The 23,298-nt window shown below is 47.8% G+C and overlaps 2 protein-coding genes and 1 non-coding gene across 3 annotated transcripts; 2 read left to right on the top strand and 1 right to left on the bottom strand.

The window, feature by feature from the left end:
• The first annotated feature begins 309 nt into the window (after nt 1–309).
• Nucleotides 310–2,435, top strand: LOC124647402 (red chlorophyll catabolite reductase-like). Its single transcript, XM_047187354.1, has 3 exons — nt 310–657; nt 1,655–2,292; nt 2,384–2,435. The coding sequence occupies exons 1-2, from the start codon at nt 310–312 to the stop codon at nt 2,264–2,266; spliced, it is 960 nt and encodes a 319-aa protein (XP_047043310.1). The 3' UTR covers nt 2,267–2,292; nt 2,384–2,435.
• A 2,140-nt stretch (nt 2,436–4,575) lies between these two features.
• On the top strand, nt 4,576–6,712 carry LOC124650165 (red chlorophyll catabolite reductase). The gene is made up of 2 exons (XM_047189719.1): nt 4,576–4,996; nt 5,953–6,712. Exons 1-2 carry the CDS (start codon nt 4,640–4,642, stop codon nt 6,568–6,570), a joined length of 975 nt encoding a protein of 324 aa, XP_047045675.1. The 5' UTR covers nt 4,576–4,639; the 3' UTR covers nt 6,571–6,712.
• Nucleotides 6,713–8,113: 1,401 nt separating this feature from the next.
• Nucleotides 8,114–8,227, bottom strand: LOC124650726. Its single transcript, XR_006987150.1, has one exon. It is a non-coding gene; the product is annotated as a small nucleolar RNA Z188 (small nucleolar RNA).
• Nucleotides 8,228–23,298: the final 15,071 nt, after the last annotated feature.

Below are 23,298 nucleotides of genomic sequence, written 5' to 3'. Positions count from 1 at the left end.
GACGCTATTTTTGCGAACCTCGATTGTTACCAATGACCGCATATATAGCCGTTAATTTATTCCACGCCGCTAGTTCTTTCTCCATCGATGTCGCTATGAGCTTTGCAGAGGTCGCACGTCGCTGGCTGGCGAGTCGCTAGCTGCGTTTATATTTGTCCATCGATGTCGCTACGAGCTTTGCAGTAGTCGCACGTCGCTGGCTGGCGATTCACTAGCTGCGTCTCTATATATACACTGCGACACACTGATACACTACACATTGCTACCCGGACGCAGGCCTGAGACGTGTCCACCACCGGCCGGCCCCCCATGCTTCCCACTCCGTGCAAGCCGCTCGTCCACCGCTGCTCGCAGCCGGCGGCGGCCATGGACACCGTCGGTGCGGCGTCACGACGTCGCCGCCACCGTCCTCTCTGCGTGGCATCGGGCCCGATAAGCGCGTCGGCGACGGCACAGCGGAGGAGGGCCGACGCGGTGGCGCGCATGCCACCGCTGGCGCACCGGGAGGTGATGCTGGCGCTGGCGGGCGAGGCGGAGGCGGTGCTGGGCGCGCGCCTTCTGCCGTCCGAGGTGCCCGCGGACGTCGCGGAGTTTCGCAACGCCACCGGGAACGCACTCGGCTCAGTGGACGTGCGCCGCGGCGTGCCCGGATCGTCGGTACGTGCACATGCTTCAGCATACATCGATGTCGCTGGATCGATCTTTCCTCATGTGTTGAAAAAACGTATCCTGCTTAATTTGTTACTATATTACTTGGCCGATGTACTCAGTTATACGATCTGTGACAAGTATATATAACAAAGCAGCCGGAAGCTCAATCAGGTGGATTATATGAACTTAAACCGTTTTGCTAACTTATCAGTCGATGTAAATAGTGAAATTGTATGTTGCAATTAGGAGGTTTTTCTAGTTGCACATGGATTTGCAAATTAGAAAAAAAAATGTTTGAATTGTTCACTGATTCGTGTTCTCGAAACATGGATTGTAACTAAGAAAGAAGCCACCAACCATTAAATTGTTTCGTGATTTATGTTAGTCATGAGTTAGAACATGCGTGTTATAACTGAAATTTGTTTGCGTCACCTAACTGAAAATTAGCTTAATTATAGAGTCAATCGCACTTTAACTTAAAATGATTTTTGATGCAATTTGATGATAACTTTGATAGGTCGAAGTTACTTGTGGTAGTCCCACGTCTAAGCGAACGATTACTACGTCCAAACATAAACACAATTTAAAAGAGCAGCAGTTCTTCAAGTAATCACCTGCTGGTTTTTTTCTCGAAAAGTTTACGGTTCTATTAATAAACATCAACAACGGCGCAAAGAGCTTAAAACTAAAAAAAAAGATCAGCTAGCAAGAATACAATCACTAGATTGTGTCGAATGTGCGCTGCCGTCGTCGCTCTCTCTCTCTCTCTCTCTCTCTCTCTCTCTCTCTCTCTTTCACAGGAGACCGGCAAAGCTTGGTGAAGTTTGTTGTAGTAGACCAACAAAAATTGTTGTGTTAAGAATCCAAAAAACCAGCGTATCCGAGCAACAAGAGAATAACAGGATGGGCAAACTTGCAGCCACACCAACTAGCTACTGCATGTTAATTTAGCTCTCCTTGATTAATTCTTCGACTGATTTCTTGTTTTTCTCCACTGCTGCAGATCGATTTCACGCTGGAGGCCTGGTTCCACCGCCAGCTACCGGGCGGCGGAGCCATCGATATCAGCTCCCTGATCTTCTTCCTCAACGGCACCACCGACGCGCCACACTTCCTCATGGAGCTCATCCAGGGAGGCCCGACCTCGCTCGTCGTCCTCCTCGACCTCTTCCCGCGCAGGGACCTCCCGCTCCATCCGGACTACATCGCTAGGTACTACGAGGCCACGGGCATGGACGCTCATCGCCGGAGCCTGGAGCGGTTGCCGCAGGTCCGTCCCTACGTCTCGCCATCGCTGCTCGTGCGAAGCCTGTGGTCGCCCACGGCGGTGGTCGTGGACGTGCAGTGCGGGGAGGGAAGGGGGGCGGCGCTCGAGGAGATTGTGCGCGGCCAGCTCGCGACCTCCGCCAAGGAGGTACTTGGCGTCTGGCTGGAGCACTGCGCGGCGGCGGTGGAGATGAGTGACGCGGAGAGGGAGAGCATGGTGGCCAGGGACAAGATGATCTCAACTACGTCTGTGGAGCTCAACCTTTCTGCCAACCTGCCGAGGATGTTTGACGCCGACATCTCCGCCAGGGTCGTTGCTGAGATAGGCAAAGCCTTCCTAGGGTACTAGAAGTCTAGACATCATCATATGGCTATGTAAGTATGTACATGGACTGCGTCTGTTCCTAGAATTTTTTTTTTTTGACATTTTCATGATATGATTTGGTGTTACTACTTGTTTTTGTAGCGAGTTTGTGTTATTGGCTGGCAATGTTTGGCTACCTGGCTTTCGGTGTCGACTGTGCTGATTGTGGAGATCCAGGATCCATTCAACCTTCGACCTCCACTTAAAAGATTGCAAACCCACGGTTTCATTTAAATTGCCCTTTTTTTTCTTTCTTTTTGGCCAAATCATATTCTTAGTATCATATATTAGGACCAAGAACCACTAACATATGTAGATATTCAGACAAACTTGAAAGTGACCCCCTCTCCCATCCCTAAAGAGTTGTAAGCTCTCCCTCCGTTTTGTGCTCTCCTCGCTGATCGGGGAGTCACTATCAATGGACCTACATGCAGACGATTTAGTGCTTGTGTCCTGAAAAGTTGGCTATTTGGACATGGGTGGGTGCAAATTCCTCTACGTTTTCCAAATTTGAGTAAAAAAACTGAAATTAGAAAGCACTGTCCATTTCTAGATGAATTTCCTGTTAGAGGTCAAAAAAGGTGTAAAGTTGCGATTCAGAAAGCATAAAACCAACGATTGAGAAGCAGTTGGTGTGAGCTTAATTTAGGGTTGCTAAAGTCATCTTGTAAACTGTTGTTAAGTCAAGATTGATGGATAGCTACACTAAAAAAAAGGAATTATGGAACGGAGGGAGTAGGAAAAACTGTATTACGGTAGTCAACCGCAATTCGAGCTGTTAGGGCATCTCCAATCGCGCGACCCAAAACGCGCCCGCGCGTCCGTTTGGGTCGAGCCGGACAAAAACGCGGCCCAGCGCGGGGACGCACCGCAAAAGCGGACGGCCGCGGCTTCCGGAACGACGCAAACCCGGCCCAAATCTGGGCTAGGTTTGCGTGGCCGCGGATGGCACGCGCCGTCCGCTCGCGTCCGCGCGGCGGTCGCCTCGTCTCCCTTGGGCCCACTCGTCGGTGACCGGGGAGACTATTAAATGGGGACCGGAGGGGATCCGGCCCTCCACTCCGGTCCCCGCTCCACTCCCCGAGCAAAAACCGCCGCCATGGCCCCGAAGCGACGGTTCGCTCCCGGAGCGAACGACGACGAGGCGAGCGGCGGCCGCCGTCGTCCGCCGGCGTTGCGGCCATCGGGAGGATACCAGCGCGGCCTCCACATCGGAGAGGCCGCCCGCGGCGGTGCGGCATTGCCGCAACCGCCGCCTCTCCTCCTCGAGCCGAAGCCGGAGTCCTCGGAGGAGGACCCGGACCTCCGCGCCGCCCTCATGATCTCGGCGGCGGAGGAGGAGGCGCAATGGCCGCACCTCCATGCGGCCATTCGCACCTCCGAGATGGAGGAGGCGGCGCGGCGGGAGGTCGAGGAGGCGGAGGGCTGGGCGCTCTACGCCCAGGCCAGCCCGGGCGGTACGGGAGGAGGAGGAGGCGGCGCGGCGGGAGGAGGCCGGGCGCCGCGCCGGCGAGGACCGCCGCCGGGAGCAGCGGCGGCAGGAGGACGAGCGGCGGCGCCACGAGGCCGGGCGCCGCGCCCGGCGGAGAGACGAGCGGCGCCTCGGGGAGGAGGCGCCGCTCCGTGCGCCGGCGCGGCGCCGGGTGGCTCCGGACCCCCGCTCGCCGTGGGAGGAGGCCCTGTGGTCTCCGTGGCCGGAGTCCCCGGCGCGCTCCGGCCACAACGAGCGCGTCGCCGCCCGGGGTGGACGACGACGACGTCGCCGACGACGCCCACAGGGGCTAGGCGGCGCACCGGCGGCCACCGCGCCGCCGACCAAACCCTAATAGAGGGTTTTTAATATTAGTTTAAATTTAAAAGCCCATATAGGGGCTTCTTTTGTTAGTTATTTGCCCAAAATAGGGCTATGTATAAATTTGCCCAAAATAGGGTATATGTTTTAATCAAATTTCGTTTAAATTTGCTTTTTTTCTTTTATTTTCGTGTTTCCGGATTATGCGATGCGTCCGCGCGTTGGGCGCAGCGCGCGACCCAAACGGACACGCGGACGCGGGCCGCTGTCCGCGTGTCCGGCCGGCGACCCACATGGCCCAAAACTGACGGCCCAGCGCGTCCGTTTGGGTCGCGCGGTTGGAGATGCCCTTATAGTATTAAAGAAAAGCACTTTTTTCCCCCGGTTTGGTACTCTACCTACAGTGACTTCCGCACTGGTTTGTTTGATGCCCCACGAATTGGTTCTTTTGAAGCTTCAGGAACACGGAATTACTACAATTTACAGTACAAACCAGCATCTCACATCTCACCTCCCCATCTTATTTTCCATTCGTCATCGTCCACGCATCGACAGCTCGCCCCGTCATGCTCCGGCTAGAGCACTACCTCCGCACGCCGCCAGCGATCGCCCCTACCCCCCTGACAGCTCTCCCCCGCATCCGCCCCCGCGCGGTCAGGCTCCCGCGCGAGGCTCCTCTTCCCAGGGGCAAAACGTCGAGCACCGTCCGCGCGTCAGCTCCGCCGATGCGGGAGGCCGCTGCGGCGCGGATGCCGTCTTTGGCGCACCGGGAGGTAGCTCGGGCCCTCGCGGACGAGGCGGAGGCTCGGTTGGGCGCGCAGCTCATGCCCTCGGCCGTGCCTGCCGACGTCGCCGAGTTCCGCAACGGCGCTGGGAACGCCGTCGGCACGCTGGACGTGCGCCACGGCGCGCCAGACTCACCGGTAGGATCTCTCCCACTTCCTTCCGCACAATACTGTGATGTACTTTGACCATTTTTTTTTCTCCTACACACAAGCAAGTGGTAGCAGCGATTTTACCAAGAAATCCCAGTGACAACAAACACACCGGCAGAAGCGAGTCGGGTGGAATTAAATACTACTACCGCGCCTCAACCGAATTACTACTCTACTAGGGATTAGCTCAGTGATGACAAAAAACTAGAATGGAGGCGAATTGAAGGAGATCGGATGAAAGCATAATACTGCAACGTGCGTTATTTTGTTTGCCAAAGTAAGAGGCTCTGTGACGTACGTATATGGGTAAAAACACCGCTGGGCTGTGCGTATATATATATAGATAATGATGCAAGTTAAAGTGCATCGTTCTAGCAATTCACTGTGGAAATCATGAGGTTATTAGTAGCATATCATGTACAGCCCAATGATCTTTGACAGTCCTAATGGGTATCATGGAGTGGACTGGAGCATGAAAAGTGCCAAACATACTTTATGAAAAAGAAGTGTGGTAGGTAGTAGCTATGATCTGTCAAAAGCTGAGCAAATGTGTCAAAACTTTATTAAACTGCTGAATTATTAGTGATTGTCCTGTCAAGGTGGTCAGGCACACTTTTAGAAGCACATATTTATTTATAACCAGAGAAAACTGATTATGCGAGATTACCAACTTTCAATTCGTTTCACTTCCAGTGTTGCGAAACTTTGGGAATCGAACTTGCATACTGTGTACACCATATTTTGATTCTGCCTCACAGCCTCATCCAAAGCAGTTAATTAGTTGCCAAAACGAACAATGGCATTAGAATCATGGAAACAGGCTCACTTATAATAAAATCTTGCTTTGGTTTATTATTCCTTGGTTATCATGTAAACTACTTAGAAATTTTTTTTTTCCCGCGGAGGACAAACATGGTGGTTTAAGTGTTTTTCCTTGGCTGCAGATTGATTTCATGTTGCAGTCTTCACTTCACTGCAAAGTCCCAAATGGCGCAATTGACATTACTTCTATTCTTGTTTTCCTAAATGCCTCGACTGATGCACCACATTTCCTCCTGGAGTTTATACAAGGCAGCCCAACTTCAATGGTTGTGATTCTGGACCTGCTCCCACGCAAGGACCTTGCGCTTCACCCAGAATACATCGACAAGTACTACCAAAATACTCAGCTGGACAAGCAACGCGAAAACATTGAAGAATTGCCACAGACCCGTCCATACCGATCAACATCTTTATTTGTGCGCAGTGCATGTTCGCCAACAGCAGTATCGGTCAGCATTGACTGTGGGCAAGGAGGGGAGAGTATCTTGGAAGAGATAGTGTGTGGTCATCTCGCGTCAGTTGCTAAGGGGGTTCTTCAAATCTGGCTTGATAATTGCACTGGTAACACCTCAGAAATGGAAGAAGTTGAGAGAGACATCATGGTCAAGAGGGACCGAGTTGTAAGATTAAAATCAATCGAGGTTGATCTGACTGCAAATTTGCCGAGGATGTTTGGGCCTGAGGTGTCTGGCCGTGTCATCACTGAAATTCGCAGAGCCTTTGGGGTACAAGAGGCCTAGCATTCAGAAGCAGAAATGTGACATAGACAACAAAAGAATAGCAAAGTAAATAGTCGTTTAGAACAAAATGTGTCCCGCAATCCTATCTTGTCATAACAGTTGAACTGAAATTCTGCGGTGATAAATTGTGATTAGGTTCTGATATTGTCTTTTTTTTTTGCTTGCATGATCACGCTGAACTTGTGTGATTTCATTTCTAGTGTGACTCACGTCTACATCTAAGTGACTCGGCATCTTACTTTTGTAGAGAATAACAAGCCTATTCATTGTCAAAACAGTAAATTAATTAGTATAGTTTATTCCATCAACGCATCATCTTCTTGCAGCAGAAAGCGACCATTGAGACCTCAGACGTGGTGGTATGCAGTTTCGTGTAGCAGTAGAGGTTTAGGCAGGATTTTTTGGAGCTACACATTCCTTTCGCTTTCACTCCTTGCTTTCTTCTCTACGTGTCGACTGATCTGTGACAAGCCAACATTATCCTTTTAGACACCTGTTATAAGAGTATCACGCCAAATAACTGCTGGAAGAGAGCAACATAGGTGGAAAATAACTTCACAGATGTGCTCCTTTAAGATCAGAAATAGTTTGGTGCTCTTATTATATGAGTAAGATATGTTAAAATGTTAATTTCAATCCCTTGATTTGCTCGAAGGGAGCTTTGTGTCTTGATGTATTGACTCTTTGATGAAAAAAGGAAATTTAAATGCAATGGAATAGTCGCAGTAAAATAGGAGAACAAATCACTCAACAACGCATTCGGCATCAAGGATGAGCCAAAATACAGTGGTAGCACATGCTGTGGCAGCACTATCTTTCTTCGGCTTGTATTGTGTTCACAAGTTCTGCATGTAGGTTGTTAAATTTCCCTTACACACTTGTAGAATTGAGCTGATCACGTTTTTGTGCTACAGATTCTGTGCCAAATGAGGTTTGTACTGTTATCAAACTAATTTAACGTTGATCAATCTTTTCTTAAGGACGTAAATACTTGTTTTAACATGTGATCAGGTGAATATTTTATTTTTTCGTGGGAATATCCTTTCTACAACATAATGGTTTTGGTGGGCTTCATGAAGATGATAGAGTAAACATCAGAACATAAGAATCAGGCCACACTGTCGTCATCTTGTACTAACACCTGTATCCTGTTGTATCGACACTTGTAGTTGCATGTTGTGCACTCCTCGTCGATATAGTGAGATGAACTGATGATGTAGATAACATAGTAATAAAAAAAATCCCTCAGTTTTGCGCCCAGATGGGCTTTCATCCAAAACATGAAAGCTTTTTGAGGGAATTAACGAAATGATGGAACTCGAGTAAAATCTGTTCGTTGACAAATCTCAGCTGATTAAATCTGTGCGCAAGAAATCAGTCCATGACGCGATACAGAACGATAAGGTAGACTAGTAGAGTACTTGAACTCCAACAGAGCAGAACTACCAATTCGAACCGGCCATGAAATCGAGTATATAAGGAACTGGAACTCAAGATATGAGATTCCGGAGTAAAGACCGGTGTGAAATTATGCATCATGCGTGCGTGCCTCAGATGTATTACGCAGGTGATATCACCATGCATAGCTGCACACAGGTCGGTGCACAAGCGCATTCATCCAGAATTCACCGATGCTTTTCGATCATCATTGGCACGCCAAAATCAATCACACATCGAGGAACAACCAGACCATCAGATAGAGAAAGGAGAGAGAGACAAAGGATGCATCAATTGAACAAAAGGAAGGAAATTGCAGGTGCATCGAATCTGAAGATCGAGCACATAAACTAGAAACTGAAGTATGAAGATTGTAAAGTTCAGAAAAATCGAGAAATTGACCAGCCAAAAAAAAGGGATAAAACCAAAGATCCGAAGAGAGAAGAAAGGGGAAGACAATTCCCTTCCCCTTGCGGGACAAAGGTCGGAGTTGGAGATGGCGAGACGAGGAGAAAGCAGCTGATGGACGAACGCGGCCACGTGGATGTGGGTGGTCCATAAATACACTGGGTTGCGGAGCGGCCACGGAAGTGACGAACGGGTATGATTGGTTTAGCTGTGATTGAGGATTCTGTCTTAGACTAGACTAGTATCATGTACATGATACTACCTACGTTTCAAGGAATAAGGCGTCCTCGTTTTACGAGTTTTTTGTTTGACCAAGAATTACTTTAAATAGATAAAGATTGTTTGTATGAAATTAGCATCATTAAAAAGTGCTTTTCAATACGAATCCAATGATACTATATACATATAATATAATCAAGATTTTGTTGCTCAACTTTTATGGTCAAAGTTTATCTTGAAATACGTGTGCGCCTTATTCCTTGAAATGGTAGTACTAGTTTGTGATACCACCTCCACAATGCATAGTATTATAATATGGTATCATACTTATGTTATATTTAATGTTTTGTAGAATCTCAATGCAAATGTGTGTACATGATGTATTTGTCATGAAGTTTTCTTGGTTTATGTGTCATGATACGGTATCATATTATGATACTACTTTCATCTCTCACCTCATTAATTGATGTGACACATCAGATTTTTGCCAACATAGCATGCATGGTACTACTTATGATACTCCCATTGAGGCTAGTCTTAGATTTCCAGGCTTATCAGGATGCCACGTGAACTGCTTGCCAAAGCTCGCGCGCCTCTCCAATTATTTTTGGATGTAAGATTATCCCTACCATATACTAAAATGATCGTACTTAAGAAATGTTAAATTTAGAAGCGGTGGCAAATAAATAAGGTCTAGCAGATACTCAAAACCCCCTACCAAGTTATTTTCTCTTCATGGCATCTCCAGCGGCCCGGCGCATTTCGGCACCAAAAGTGACCGCATGCGTCCGTTTGTCGGTCACGAACACGGAAATGGTCTTTGGACCACGATTGTCCGTTGCGTCTGAAGTGCCGCAGCGACCCGATGTCTTTTTTTCTTTGTTATTTTTCATCGATGAGATAGATATACATAGTCTGCAAAACACATACAAATTCTAATAACATAGCGAAGTCTACTGGCATCTAGTTGTCGTCGGTGAGGTCGATGACCTCCGTCGTCTCGGTATACCAGCAGCGCAAGAGGAGGATGAAGGGTAGCCGCCGCAGCCGGCTTTGTCCAGGGATCCCATGCCACGTGAGGAGCAGCAGACGGGCCGCACGCCTCGTGCTCCGGAGTCATTGGAGGTGTCACCGGCGTCCCCTGCGCTAGCACTGAATTGCGAAGCTGGAAGCCGAGGCCGTTCCACTCGGCAAGCTAGACGGCCTCGTCCTCGGTGAGATCCATCGGTTGGTGCTCCGGATCCCACGCCACGCTACCATCGTCGAAGCCCTCGTCCTCATGGTCATCTCCCTCCTCATCGTCATCCTCGTCGCCGGCCACCTCGTCATCATCCTCCTCATCGTCCTCGTCGTCGTCCGAGAGGGCGTTCAGGAGTTCGCGCTTGAAGAACCCGACGTCGCCGAGGTAACTCGCTCGGCGGCGCGGGCCGAACTCCCACGCCCAGAATGTGATCCAACTATAGGATTTGAGGTGCCGGATTTTCGCGCAGATCCGGTGGAGTATGAACCACCGGCGCCAGACCTCGTCCCGTCGCTCTCGTCCCGCAAGAGGCACGGGGCCCTGACACATGGTGGTAGTTGAGGTACCAACCTCCGCCCGGTAGGTTGGCATCCGACCATGGCACCGGCCGTTCGCCTCCGAGAGCTAGCACGCAAGCTCAACGGGGACGTACCGGTGTTGCCGCGGCTTCTTGCCGCCATGCGAGGAGCCTGCCTCGTCGTCATGATTCTTCTTGCGGAAGGGCCAGCTTTTATCAATGGTGCAGGTCGGGAAAAAGGGACGGCGACTACTAGGACGGTGGAAATGGCGTGAGTGAGGAAATGGCCACCGCTATTGCCCCTTAAAAAGGTTGGTGAGATCCTAGCCGCGTTACTAACGCGCCTTGCCTTCAATGCCTTAGGGGAGAAGCCACATCGTCGCCGCCAGCGCAAGTGTGGAAGGCGAGGCACACCATTAATGCATCGCAGAAAGTTGCACAGCCGCCCGCTCTAGTATTAACCCGCAGAAAGACGAAGCATCTGTGGTTGCTGACGGATGGTCCCAAGTGCGAAGGACGCGGACGCGTGCGCTGACCGCGCCGTCTCCGCGGAGACGCGTCACGATGCATATTTCGGCCGCCTTTGTATCCCTGCGGACAGGCCGGTCATTTTCCACCGGATGTAACATACCAACTTTTCAAATCAATGAAGAATATCAATTCCCTTTTCCCAAGTTTTGGAGCCAACAAAAACTTAAATTAAATTTGCTTTGTGTACATAGGGTGCATGCATGTGTGTTATGTTTTTTGCCTTGATTGTTGTGTGAAGTGTTTGGAAATGTTCCTAAACCCTAAACATTGCTCTTTGGAGTCAAGAAGAAACAAATAAAAAAAAAGAAAATGAAAATGGCATCACATATGAGCCTATGGCCACTTTTGTAAAATCTTAACCTAGGCCATTTTACTTTGTGTAAATGGTTTGGAAACATTACTAAACCCAAAATAGTACCTTTTGAGTCAAAGAAATGCAAAAAAAAATCAAAAGAAAAATCAAAACCAAGACACATGTGATAATGGTCACTTGTGCCATTTTTAACATGTTACCCACTTTGGACCCCTGTGGTTATTTATTTCTAAACCAAACTTTCTCAATTCTTTTCTCCTCATCCAAGAACTCATCAAGGTGATCACTTTTGGTGTTGACCATCCATACAAATTCTTTTCCAATTGCTTATTCTAAGTTTGCAAAGTTGCAACATTGAAACAGATTCTAGATCATCCCTATATTGAATTCCACCAAACCTTTTCCATTTTGCAAACCAACACCACCACTGGGTGCCAAACCTTATTTGAATCACACCCATAAAATATTTTGGCCAAATTCAAATTCAAGTTTCATGCGGCCATTGTGTCGACCACCTTGTGTGCACTAATCTGCCAACTCCATACCCTCTTATATCCAGCAGGTTTTAGCCTAAACGATCAAGCCCTATGTCATCCTCAGCCTCCTCTTGCACCCATTGAGCAATGCCAAGCACCAGAGACCATGATCATGCATGATCATGGCCAGTACATGACCATGCCGAGGTGATCATGCCACTCCCCATGTCAACCCCCTCTCCTCTCACTTCTGGCTCACATCAGCTTGTCCTTGACCCTCCTCTCTCTCTGCTGAACACGATGGACACCGCCGTTGGTCAAGGAGAAGCGTGCAACGCCCGGGCAAGTACGTGCCCGTGACAGCCACGGCGCGCCAGAGCGTGCGTGGACATGCCACTGGACACGCCAGTGCGCGACGTCGCCCTTGCTACCTCGTCCTCCCCTTGACCCCTCTCTCCGCCAGTAGCATCGCCACGACACCAGCAACACGCCAGAAACGACCACTCCCTCTCCCCTGCCCTGTCGCCGTCGTCCTCGTCGACGTCGTCCGCCACGATACTGCCAGTACACAAGCATGACGCCGACGCCACCGTCCATCTTTTTCTGTGCGATCAAGCGCGTCGTGATCATCGTGACGTAGAGAAGAGAGCAGCGTCCTCGCCCATGCCTTGGAGCCACTGTATCGCCGTCGCCATGGTTGACCTACCCGTGCGCCTCGGGACCCCGTCGCCGCTATAAATATAGGACTCCCCCGTGCTCAAACCTCACACCACTCGCCTCCTCTCTTCACCCTGAGCCTCCTCGAGCATTCCCCAGTCTCAATCTAGCCTGTAGCTCCCCAATTCGTCGTCGGAGTGCCGCGGAGCCGTCGCAGACGAAAACGAAGCTAGGAGCCACCCCAGGAGATGCTGTCGGTACCAGGAGCTCCGCCGTCATCGACAACCTCGCCTCATCACCTTGCCGACGATCGCCGGACCTCCGGTGAGTCGCCGACCCCCTATGCTCACCGCCAGTAGGGTTGCCTCTCGTCGGAGACGACGATGACCCTCCGCCGTTGGATCTCGATCTAATCCTGCGACTCAGTTTAAAACATACCGTTTCGGTGTTGAGTAGTCGCTGACGAGTGGGTCCCCTTGTCAGTTCGCCCGCGCGTGCGAGACACGCAGCTGGGCTGACCCATCTCTTTTTCTCTCCCTGGCCCAATTACGTTTCCCGCCTAGCCCACCAAATTCAAATACGAAATTTCCTTTTGAACTGATTTTCAATACTGGTGCTGTGTTCAAAATTGAATAACTTCAAATCTACAAACTCAAATTGAGTGATTCCAATTTTGTAGGAATGTAGATGAAAAGATCTAACAAAACCCACTGGTCTCAAACCCTAGCTCATTATAGATCACTTGCAAGAAAAATAACAAGTCATTACCTTTTCAAAATTCAAATAATTATTAAAAATCAACCATAATGAATTTTGAGGTGATTCCAACTCTCATAATTCACATTTAAAAAACTCTAATTGATTATGCAAAAATATGACATAGTTGTTTCATATGATCATGGGGTAGATTCAAATAATGGCTATGTAGTCATTTCTAGCCCATTTAAATTGTTTCAAATTTAGTATTTCAAATCTATGAGGTGTAGCATCTCATTTAAATCACTTTCCCAAGTAATGTGATGTGAGGTGATGACTTTAGTTTCATGGCCTCATATTCTCTTATTTGAGGATATTAAATCTTAGTAAATTTCAATGAGAGGAAATTATTTTCCTAACACTAAATAAGCAAACCCTAGTATGATGTTGAGTGATGATTGTGATGATGATAGATCATCTTGAGTGAGCCATTAAGGCTAAGTAGTCTCCTTAAGTATTGATTGGTGATTGTTACCTTGTATCCATTTATAGACGCTAGTACCGAAGGCTACGAGGAGGAGGAGGTCTTCTACGAAGAAGAGGAGGAACACTTTGATCAGTACACCAACCAAGGCAAGCTCTACTAATGCCAAGATACTAGTGCAAGATACCATTGCACTAGTATTGTTGTTTTAGGTTTTATCTACTCAAGTACAAGTTTTTATCTTACCAGCTTTTACTTTGATTACCAAGTCTTGCTTGTCGAAGTTAATTCTTGTCTAAGTATAGAGTACCACAAGAGAGTTAAACTTAGCCTAGAAGAGCTAAAATGTAGTTAGCACCCCTCATGATTAGTTGCTAGTCATGATTAGTTGCTAGTGCTAAAACTAAAATTGACTACTCTAGATGGGAACTTGTGAAACAAATGACTTCGAAAACCTTAGGATGATGAATTATTCTATTGAAAGTTTTGAAGGTGAATATGACTTATGAATGACATGGTGATTTTGACAAAAACTGATGGTTGGGTTTGGATGCGATACCATTCCAACTTTAGAGTACCCCCACAATACCTGATTATGGGTAAGGCTTTAGCTGGAAATTTATGTATCTTAGTATGGGTTCCCTCTGAACAAGCGTCATAGAGGTTACGCTGAGGCTGGCTCCGTTGAAAGTGAAATGACGTGAAAAAGAGTTGAATGTCCTACCCAAGCCCTGTGCAGTTCCTAGGATGGCAGATTGCTATCACTAGGAGGCCAAACTCATAGGGGAGGTGCCTATACTAGGGTATGTAAGTGAAAGGTTAATGGTTGATGATCCGCATACTGAGTTATGATGATTCAGGGCTATCCCTGACGGATGTAATCAAAAGTTGTGGCACAAGAGTACAACCTCTGCAGAGTGTTAAACTATTCGAATAGCCGCGTCCGCGGTCATGGACAGTTGGATGGCCATACTGTTCCGTTGTCAGATGTTTTCTTAAAATGAATGGTGACTTGAAATGTGACTTTGAATTGAAACACAACAGAGTTGTGGGAATGACACTAATGTTCCCACTTGAGTAAGTCTAGGTAAATAAAGAGTCTTGACTAGTAAGTGTTTAAGAAATAAAACTGGCTTTGTGCAAATGAACCTAGAGCTTAGCACCCACTTAGAGCTACTAGTAATTCTATTAGTGTGAGTTTGCGAGTACTTTAAAAGTACTCATGGCTTTGTCCCTGGCTATTCAAATGGCCGGACTATGAAGAAGAGAACCAGTATCCGGAAGGTGGACAACAGGATGTCTACGATAACTAGGACTACCTCCCAACGTCAAGCGTTGCCTGTGGAACAGATGGACCACTACTACGTATCTTCCGCTATGTGTTATGTATTTGATCTTTAGATCAATTGTTGTATTAAGACTATATCATGTGATCCTTTGATGTAAGACAATTATGGTTTGTAATGAATGATGTGCTGTGATATGAACTTATTATGGCTCGCAAAAACAATCTTCCTGGGATTGTGATGTACGGCATAATATGCATCTGGACTTAAAAATCCGGTTATTGACACCAGACCACTTGGGGAGGAGGGGTGCAGACCCATTTTTCGACCGCGTGGTCACAAACAGGCGCTTTAGACCCGTTTGTATCGGGCCGTTAGAGTTTCCCTGAATACTAAGGGGCTGTTTGGTTCAGGGGATATCCCCAAGTAGTTAGGGGTAGCCACTAAAAAAGTGGTTGCCAGATGTTTGGTTTAGGGACGAGAGTGGCTAGGGATAGCCATATTCCAGGAATATTCGCGTGAAACGGTGGTTGAGCTCATCCGGCAAAATGTGGTGGATGAGACCAACCACTTTTGGCTCGCGCCCTGGCCTCACCCGGAAAGATTTTGGGTGCAGTTTCGCTCGCTCACCACCGCGAACGAATAGAAAAAAAAATCGGACCCCTCAATGTTTCCCCCGACTTCAATCATTCTCCCATGACCCAGCCGGCGGCGGCAAGAAATACAAGCACGGCGGGAAACCAGATACGCCGGCGGCAGGTACCTCCCTACATCTCCCCTCTATTCCTTGTTCCCAGCAGAGCTGCTCCCTTCTGGCTCGCCTCTGTTCGTCGGTTGGCGCAAGGGAGCGACAAGATGAGACGGGGTGAGGAGGCAGAGGAGGGCAGAGAGCTGCGAGAAGGCAGCGGAGGTCAGGGACGGACGACTAGGCAGCAGAGGTCAGGGAAGGGCGAGCTAGATGGGCGATTAACTTCAGCACAGATCTCACCATTTACCGATTCAGTGCTAGACGAGCTCACTTCTGGACATGCTTTGGTCATGTGGCCACAGCGCATAAGTCATATACCTAGCTTGTACATGTATGTATGTATCCACAACGTATACTTGTATGGCATGTGTGAAGTAACATAACTTGTGCAATATTTTAGCTCATAAAATTGCATTGCAGGGTAATCTCACCATGTGAATAAAAAAGTCACCACAACCACTCAACCACTTCTCATCCTTTCAACCAAACAAAAAAATGGCTACCACTAACCACCTCTAATTCTACACAGCCAAACAGAAAATTTGGCTACTCCTAACCAGGTGGTTGGGGATATCCTCATCCTCTAAACCTATCCTCTGAACCAAACAGCCCCTAAAAATGAGGCTACCAAAACTCCGTATTTAAATTATTTTCTCGTGAATTGGTTGGTTAGGCGTATTTTAAGCTTTTAGCTTTTGGCTTATAAGTTATAAGCCGCAAAAACATATAAATATATGACCTACACTTGAACTCACATGTTCTCAATGCCTTTTCATACGTGCTTTTCGACCATTGCCCGCTCCTTCTTGCCACTCCTTCTTGCCAATGATACTGACCCAAAAACGGGCAAGAAGGTTCAAGTTACAGAATTATGGGCTCGCGTCCCCAGACTCCACGAGGTTGTCGCTCTTGCATGGGAAAAACCTTCCGGTCACAACGAGCCTTTTCAAATCCTCTTTGGTAGATTGAAGCACACGGCCAAGCAGTGCTTATTCATGTTGAGTTGTGCACTTCTCTACGGAGGTGTGTAGCCTACGGTCTAGCCTAAAGAGAAGGGTCGTGAGCCTTGCTATCTTTGAGAGAGCTAGAAAGAAGCAAAGTGCGAGGAAAGAGAAGGCGATGCCAATATAGAATGCGAATGTGGCCATGGAGGACATTGATGCCCCATTTTCGGAGGAAGAGATACAAAAGGCAATAAATGAGATGCGTTTTGACAAGGCTCCCTTATGTGAGCATTACCTTTCGGGTAACCAACATTAGACTACCTCCTCCGGCCTAACCAGGGGCCCATGAAGATTGCCCAACAACCAAGGTGGGCCTATACGTCGGTTCCAGTAAAGGAGGCCTGCCCGAAGAAGGATTCTTGACGAGCAAGGCAAGAATACGCTATACAAGAAAAGATTAGAATAGATCTCTTTGTAACCTAGTCGAGTCCGGACAAAACTCTCGGGACCTGGCATGCTATATAAAGGCCAGGAGAGGGTCTGCCGAGACACAACTTCAACACATAGATTCAATGCAGGTCAAGAGCTAGAACCCTAGAATCTTAGCCTCTCGACGAGACAACAACCACAGCCTATCGGCTACCCTATTGTAACCCGATATATTCGATAATAAAGATCAGACAAGCAGGAAGTAAGGGTTTCACCTCATCGAGGGCCCCGAACCTAGGTAAATCTCTCTCCCCGTTTGTTTGGTATCCGATGTCTTGTGTCAGCCTGCATGATTCCGTCAACCCTAAGCCCCTCATGCTGGGCATTTCCGGGGAGCACCCTTGTTAATTGGCGCCGTCTGCGAGAAATTTGTCGGAACAAGGCACGTCATCGACTGCTCCAGTCACATCGGCTGCGTTCTTGCTGATGTCACCAACACCGTCGTCTGCAACGCCTTAAGGCTCAAGGGACCCGGTTCGATGTGGATCCTTCGAGTTTACTCCACGCAACGACGCGTCGCGTCCAACTCCTTCGGAGTTACGCGACGACATGGACACAACGTTCGGCAGTGTTCACTTCATCGTTGACTCCAGAGGTTTCCTTCGACTTCTGGGCTCAGGCGCGCCAGGCTCGGAAAGGACTTCAATTCCAACAATCTCCGTTTTGCCGCTAGCCGCGGTGGATTCACCATACTCGTTCAATAACTGTGGCGTAAGCATCCCAAGAAATCTTAGTAGCATTGGGAGCAGGCAGGTGCGCCGGAAGAGGTGAAGGGATCTTCATCACGACGCAATTGACCGAGCCGCAAGCCATCCTTATCAGCATGATGAGCAGGATGGAGGATGTTATCGTGCGCAATTAACCAGAAGGCACAGCCGACATGTTCGCCTCCCTCGGGCGCCTTACCTGCCAGCTGCAGAACAACTTGTTTCTCCATGTTACTTGCATACTTACATCGACCCAAAGGACAATATTGAGAAGGCATCACATCTACTAAAGGATTGTCGGCAGTTCGTCGATATTCAGAAGTTGTGTGAGGAGCTAAGACCTAAATCAGAAACAAAGGAGCGTCCAATAAAAGGAGGTACGACTTCCTATGCTCAACCACAACGACAGCAGTATGTGCCAACCGAAGATATCTACATGCCTGCCAAAGTTTACCCTGTATCTCGAGGGCATGTGAACATGATTCACAAAGCCAACATTTCAAAAAGGAAATCCAAGAAGTTTTCACGGGAGATAAAGCTTGCATAAGTGGCTATGGCGACCGTGCCCGAATATATCGACTGGTCAGATCAAAACATCCTGTTTATCAGGGCAGATCATCCGACAGCCATTCCAAGGCCCGGTCACGCTACCCTAGTCCTTGAAGCACAGATCGGAGGATACAACATGAGCAAGGTGTTCATGGATGGAGGAAGTGGTTTAAACCTACTGTTTGCAAGCACAATGAAAGCGATGGGTCTAACAGCCGATATGTTAAAAGAATCCAACACTGGCTTCCACGACATCATCCCGACCCGACCCGCATATCCTCTTGGCAAGATCTCACTGGAAGTTGTCTTTGGTACACCCTGCAATTTCAGGAAGGGGAGACTCGAGTTCGAGGTAGTAGATTGGGAATCGCAGTACCACGCCATCCTCAGCCGATCAACATTTGCCAAGTTTATGGCAGTTCCTCATTATGCGTACTTGAAGCTGAAGATGCTAGGCAATAACGGGACTACGATAACTGTTCATGGAAGTTTTTCTCGGTCCGATAATTGTGAGAAAGATTTTCAGAAGATCGCCTCCAAATTCGGAGTCAGGGAAGAGCGCAATGCACTAGACGTACTCACCGACCATACGAAGCCACCTGCCGATAATCGGAACACAAAGTCCGACGAGTTTGACGCTGCCAAAGAAGCGAAGAAGCATCAAGTGCATCCCTCTGATCCGAAGAAAACAATCAATCCAGCGACTGATCTTACTGTCGCATAGGAAGGCGCGCTCATCGAGTTCCCCCGTTAGCGCTGGGAGATATTTGCATGGGAGCCATCCGACATGCCAGGTATTCCCAGGGAACTCGCTGACCACGCCCTCAATGTCGACCCTAAAGCCAAACATGTACAGTAGACGCTACGTCGTTTTTTGGAACAAAAAAGAAAAGCCATAGGAGAAGAAGTTAATCGACTCCGCAAAGTCGGGTTCATTCGAGAGCTCAATGAAGCCAAGTGGGTAGCCAACCCAGTTACGGTGCCGAAGAAAGGTACGACAACTCTTCGTATGTGCATCGACTTGACGAGCCTCAACAAGCATTGTCCGAAGGATCATTTCCCGTTGCCTCGTATCGATCAAATAGTCGACTCCACTGCAGGCTGCAATCGCCTCTCCTTTCTAGATGCTTACTCAGAATATAATCAAATTAAGCTCAAAGAAGAAGACCAGGAGTTAACAACATTCATCACACCGCATGGTGTTTACTGTTACAACGTCATGACTTTCGGGTTAAAAAATGCGAGCGCAACCTATCAGCGGTGTATGCAAGCCTACCTCGGAGAGCGGATTGGCCGGAATATCGAGGTTTATATTGATGACATCATCGTCAAGACCAGAAACGCCACCACGCTCATCGACGACCTGAGAGAAATCTTCAAAAACCTCGACCGTTACAAAATCAAGCTGAAACCGAAGAAATGCTTTTTCGGGGTACCAGGAGGCCAAGTACTCAGGTACTTTTTCTCAGCCAAAGGAATAGAGGCTAATCCCTTGAAAATCAAGGCTGTTCTTGACATGGAGCCACCAAGGAATTTGCAGCAGGTACATTGCAAAACTAGGAGAAAAGGCTCTGCCCTTCTATCAATTAGTGAAGAAATCAGAGAAGTTCGAGTGGACAGCCGAAGCACATGACGCTTTCGATAATCTGAAGAAAGTCTGATCGACTTCCCCGGTCCTCGTTACTCCAAACGACAGGGAGCCGATGTTACTCTATATCGCAGCAACCGGTCGAGTCGTCAGCACTGTGCTCATAGTCGAGTGCGCGGAAGCAAGGAAAGTTCACGACGTACAACACCATGTCTATTACCTCAGTGAAGTACTTACACCAGCAAAACAGCAGTACCCGCACTACCAGAAGCTGTCATATGCCATATGGATGACAACATGGACGTTAAGGCATTATTTTGCTGAGCATCCGATCATCGTCGTAACTGAAGCTCCATTGAAGAATATACTCACCAATCCAGATGCTACAGGTCGGTATATCAATGGGATATTGAGTTAGCGCCACATGATATTTCCTACATCAACCGAATGTCTATCAAGTCTTAGGCCCTCCAGACTTCTTTGTCGATTGGATTCAGTCACAAACTCCGGCTACACCCAATATGTCGGGTTCTTGGACTGTGTACTTTGATGGTTCCAAGTGAAGCACGGGCGCAGTCGCAGGAGCAGTGCTAATTTCACCTCAAGGAGACAATATTAAGTATGTGCTAAGGATGAACTTCTCGCTGCCGGCAAATAATGAAGCAGAATACGAAACATATTACACGGCACGCATATGGCCAAGGCATGTGGCACTACCCATTTGGATATTTGTGGAGACTCAAACCACGTGGTTCAGTAGTCGATGAATTTGTGTGACGCCATCAACGATAACATGATCGCATATCGCCAAATGTATCAATCGATGGAAGCCAAGTTGGAAGGTTGCGAGTTAAAACATATCGATAGAGCTAGCAATGAGGAAGCAGATGCCTTGGTAAATATCGGCTCCACATGCTCCCCAATTCTAGATGGAGTCTTTTATGAAGTAATTAATCAACGATCTATTAAAATAAAGACTTCGGCACTTCCTGAAAAGTCGACTGATGACTCGGGGGCTGTGCCCCAAGGCGCTGCCAAAGATATTGTCGTTGGACCCGAACAACAAGTTCTACTCCTTGAGACTTTGTGGATTGAGCCCTTTCTGGTGTATTTACTTCAACAGTAGTTGCCGGATGATCCGGCAGAGGCTAGGCGCATTGTGCGATGCTCTAAAGCATTTGCTATAGTAGATGGCGAACTTTATAAATGGAGTATCTCTGGCATCTTCCAACGGTGCATCGCCATCGACGATGGAAAAGCCCTGTTGCGAGAAATACATGAAGGTGTGTGTGGTCATCATGCAAGCAGCAGAGCACTTGTGGCTAAAGCTTTCATAGTTGGGTTTTATTGGCCAACAGCAGCAGCCGATGCAAGAGACCTGGTTCGGAAGTGTGACCCTTGCCAACGTTTCGCACCAAAACCATACGCACCTCCTACGGACCTCATGACGATACCTTTGGCATGGTTGTTTGCGCAGTGGGGACTCGACCAGGTTGGACCAATGCCAAAGTCATCACCAGGTGTCCATACCTATTTACTGGTGGAAGTCGACAAATTTACAAATTTACCAAGTGGATTGAGGCCATACCAGTAACCAACCAAACAGCTACAACAGTTGTCAAATTCTTCAAAGGAATCTCCTGCCGCTTCAGTGTACCTCACGACATCATCACAGACAATGGAACCAACTTTGCATCTAAAGAATTTCATGAATTTTGTGAAGATAATGGCATCAAGCTCAGTTTTGCTTCGGTTTCGCATCCCCAAACCAATGGGCAAGTGGAGAGGATCAATGGTCTAACCTGCGATGGCATTAAAAAACGTCCCACAGAAGCAGCTGGAGCTTGGGACGCAGAATTGCCATCGGTACTTTGGAGCCTGCGGACTACGCCGAATAGATCAATGCATTATACTCCCTTTTTCCTTGTGCACGGAGCCGAAGCCGTTCTGCCTGCTGACTTTCGCTTCGAAGCACCACGGGTAGTCGCATATAATGAGAAAGCCTCTGTTCAAGCACTACAGGACGATGTGGATCTCGTTGACGAAGCTCGAGATATTGCTTTGGCGAGAACAGCCGTATATCAGCAGACGATACGAAATTATCACAGTCGAAGGGTGCGCACTCGAAGCTTTGACGTAGGTGACCTAGTACTACGCTTAAAGCAGAAGGGACATCTGAAGCTTGAATCTCCATGGGAAGGACCATACATCATCGAAGTCATCCCAGGAGGAGACTATCGCCCGTATCAAGAATACTACAACATGACAAGTGGAAGGCAACCCATGGAACGTTGCACAATTGCGACGTTTCTACGTTTAAGCTTCGAACTATTCATTTCCCTTTTATTTTACAAAAAGGCTTCTTAGCCAACATCGGAATAATGTATACTCCAGTTCCACGTTATGAACAAAAATTTCTGATTCAGTCTATATAATTATTATTTCACTCGAACAAATGTTTGGGAGCTTTTTGGAATTGTTGGCTACTATTACTCCCATCGGGAGCTATGGTTATCGACGTATTGTGGCTTACCCGGCAATACTCGAGGGCTGCAAGTTTTATAAAAGTTTTCGTCAAGATCCTCAGGGAACATGCGAGTGCTACAATTGAAAAAAATCTTTATCGGTTGCTATTACTCCCATCGGGAGCTCTAGTTATCGACATATTGCAGCCTACCCAGCAATACTCGGGGGCTGCAAGATCTATTATGGTTTTCGCCAAGATCCTCAGGGAACATGCAGAGTGCTACAATTGACGGGAATCTTCATACAAAAACACTTTCACCAAGCCTCAAGGAACATGCGAGTGCTGCAATTGGTGGAACAATGCAAAATATGACAGGCTCACGCCGGTGCACCGCGTTACGAAGCCAAATAAGTGCATGGTTCCCTCGTTTACTCGGGCGCAGTCGCCATTACAAACATACGTACGACCCAACAAATATATTTGCGATTACTACAGGGTCGTCGAATGAGCAAAATGACCTGATCCCTCAGTTGCCTTCGACAAACAAAAAGCTTCGGCTGGGCTTACGGTCCATCGACTCGATATGATGTTATAAAAATAATATCGATACCATGGGGTGTTTAAAAAGAACATCATCATACAGAATTCTCTTCAAAAATAGAAGAGTGATTCAATTACAATTATTACAAAAACACAGTATATGCTAAGATACTCGAAAATCTATGTCATGATGAGGTTCCTTGATCCACCTGATTCTTCAAGTCTCTTTCAGTACCTGCCTCCATCCTAGAGATGACAATATAAGCAGGATGCCTAGCCACTGGGTGGTACTGATCAAGTTTTACATTGGCATTAGCTATAGACTCTAAATCCAGGGTTTTATGACAAGCTAGCACAGAAGCAAACACTAGTTCAGCTCCAGCAAGAAGTTCTTGCGCTAAGGATTGAATTCTGGCAGGAGTCTTGAATCGAGTCATCAGAGCTGACAGAGTTTCGGGAGCTGGATCAAGAGGGAACATGGTCTTCCACAACATGGTCAGATGAGCATGGTACTTATCGAAGTAATAATGTACCTTCTCCCACCGATACTCAAACTTCGCCACAATTACGGCTTTCGATCTATTCGACCATAATGAGCACTTTGGGTGTGACATATCGGTCATTGTTGCAATCTTCTCGTGGAATCGCGCG

The sequence above is a fragment of the Lolium rigidum genome, chromosome 4 (assembly GCF_022539505.1).
Source record: "Lolium rigidum isolate FL_2022 chromosome 4, APGP_CSIRO_Lrig_0.1, whole genome shotgun sequence".
NCBI lineage: Eukaryota > Viridiplantae > Streptophyta > Magnoliopsida > Poales > Poaceae > Lolium > Lolium rigidum.
This window is presented reverse-complemented; position numbering and strand designations above follow the sequence as displayed.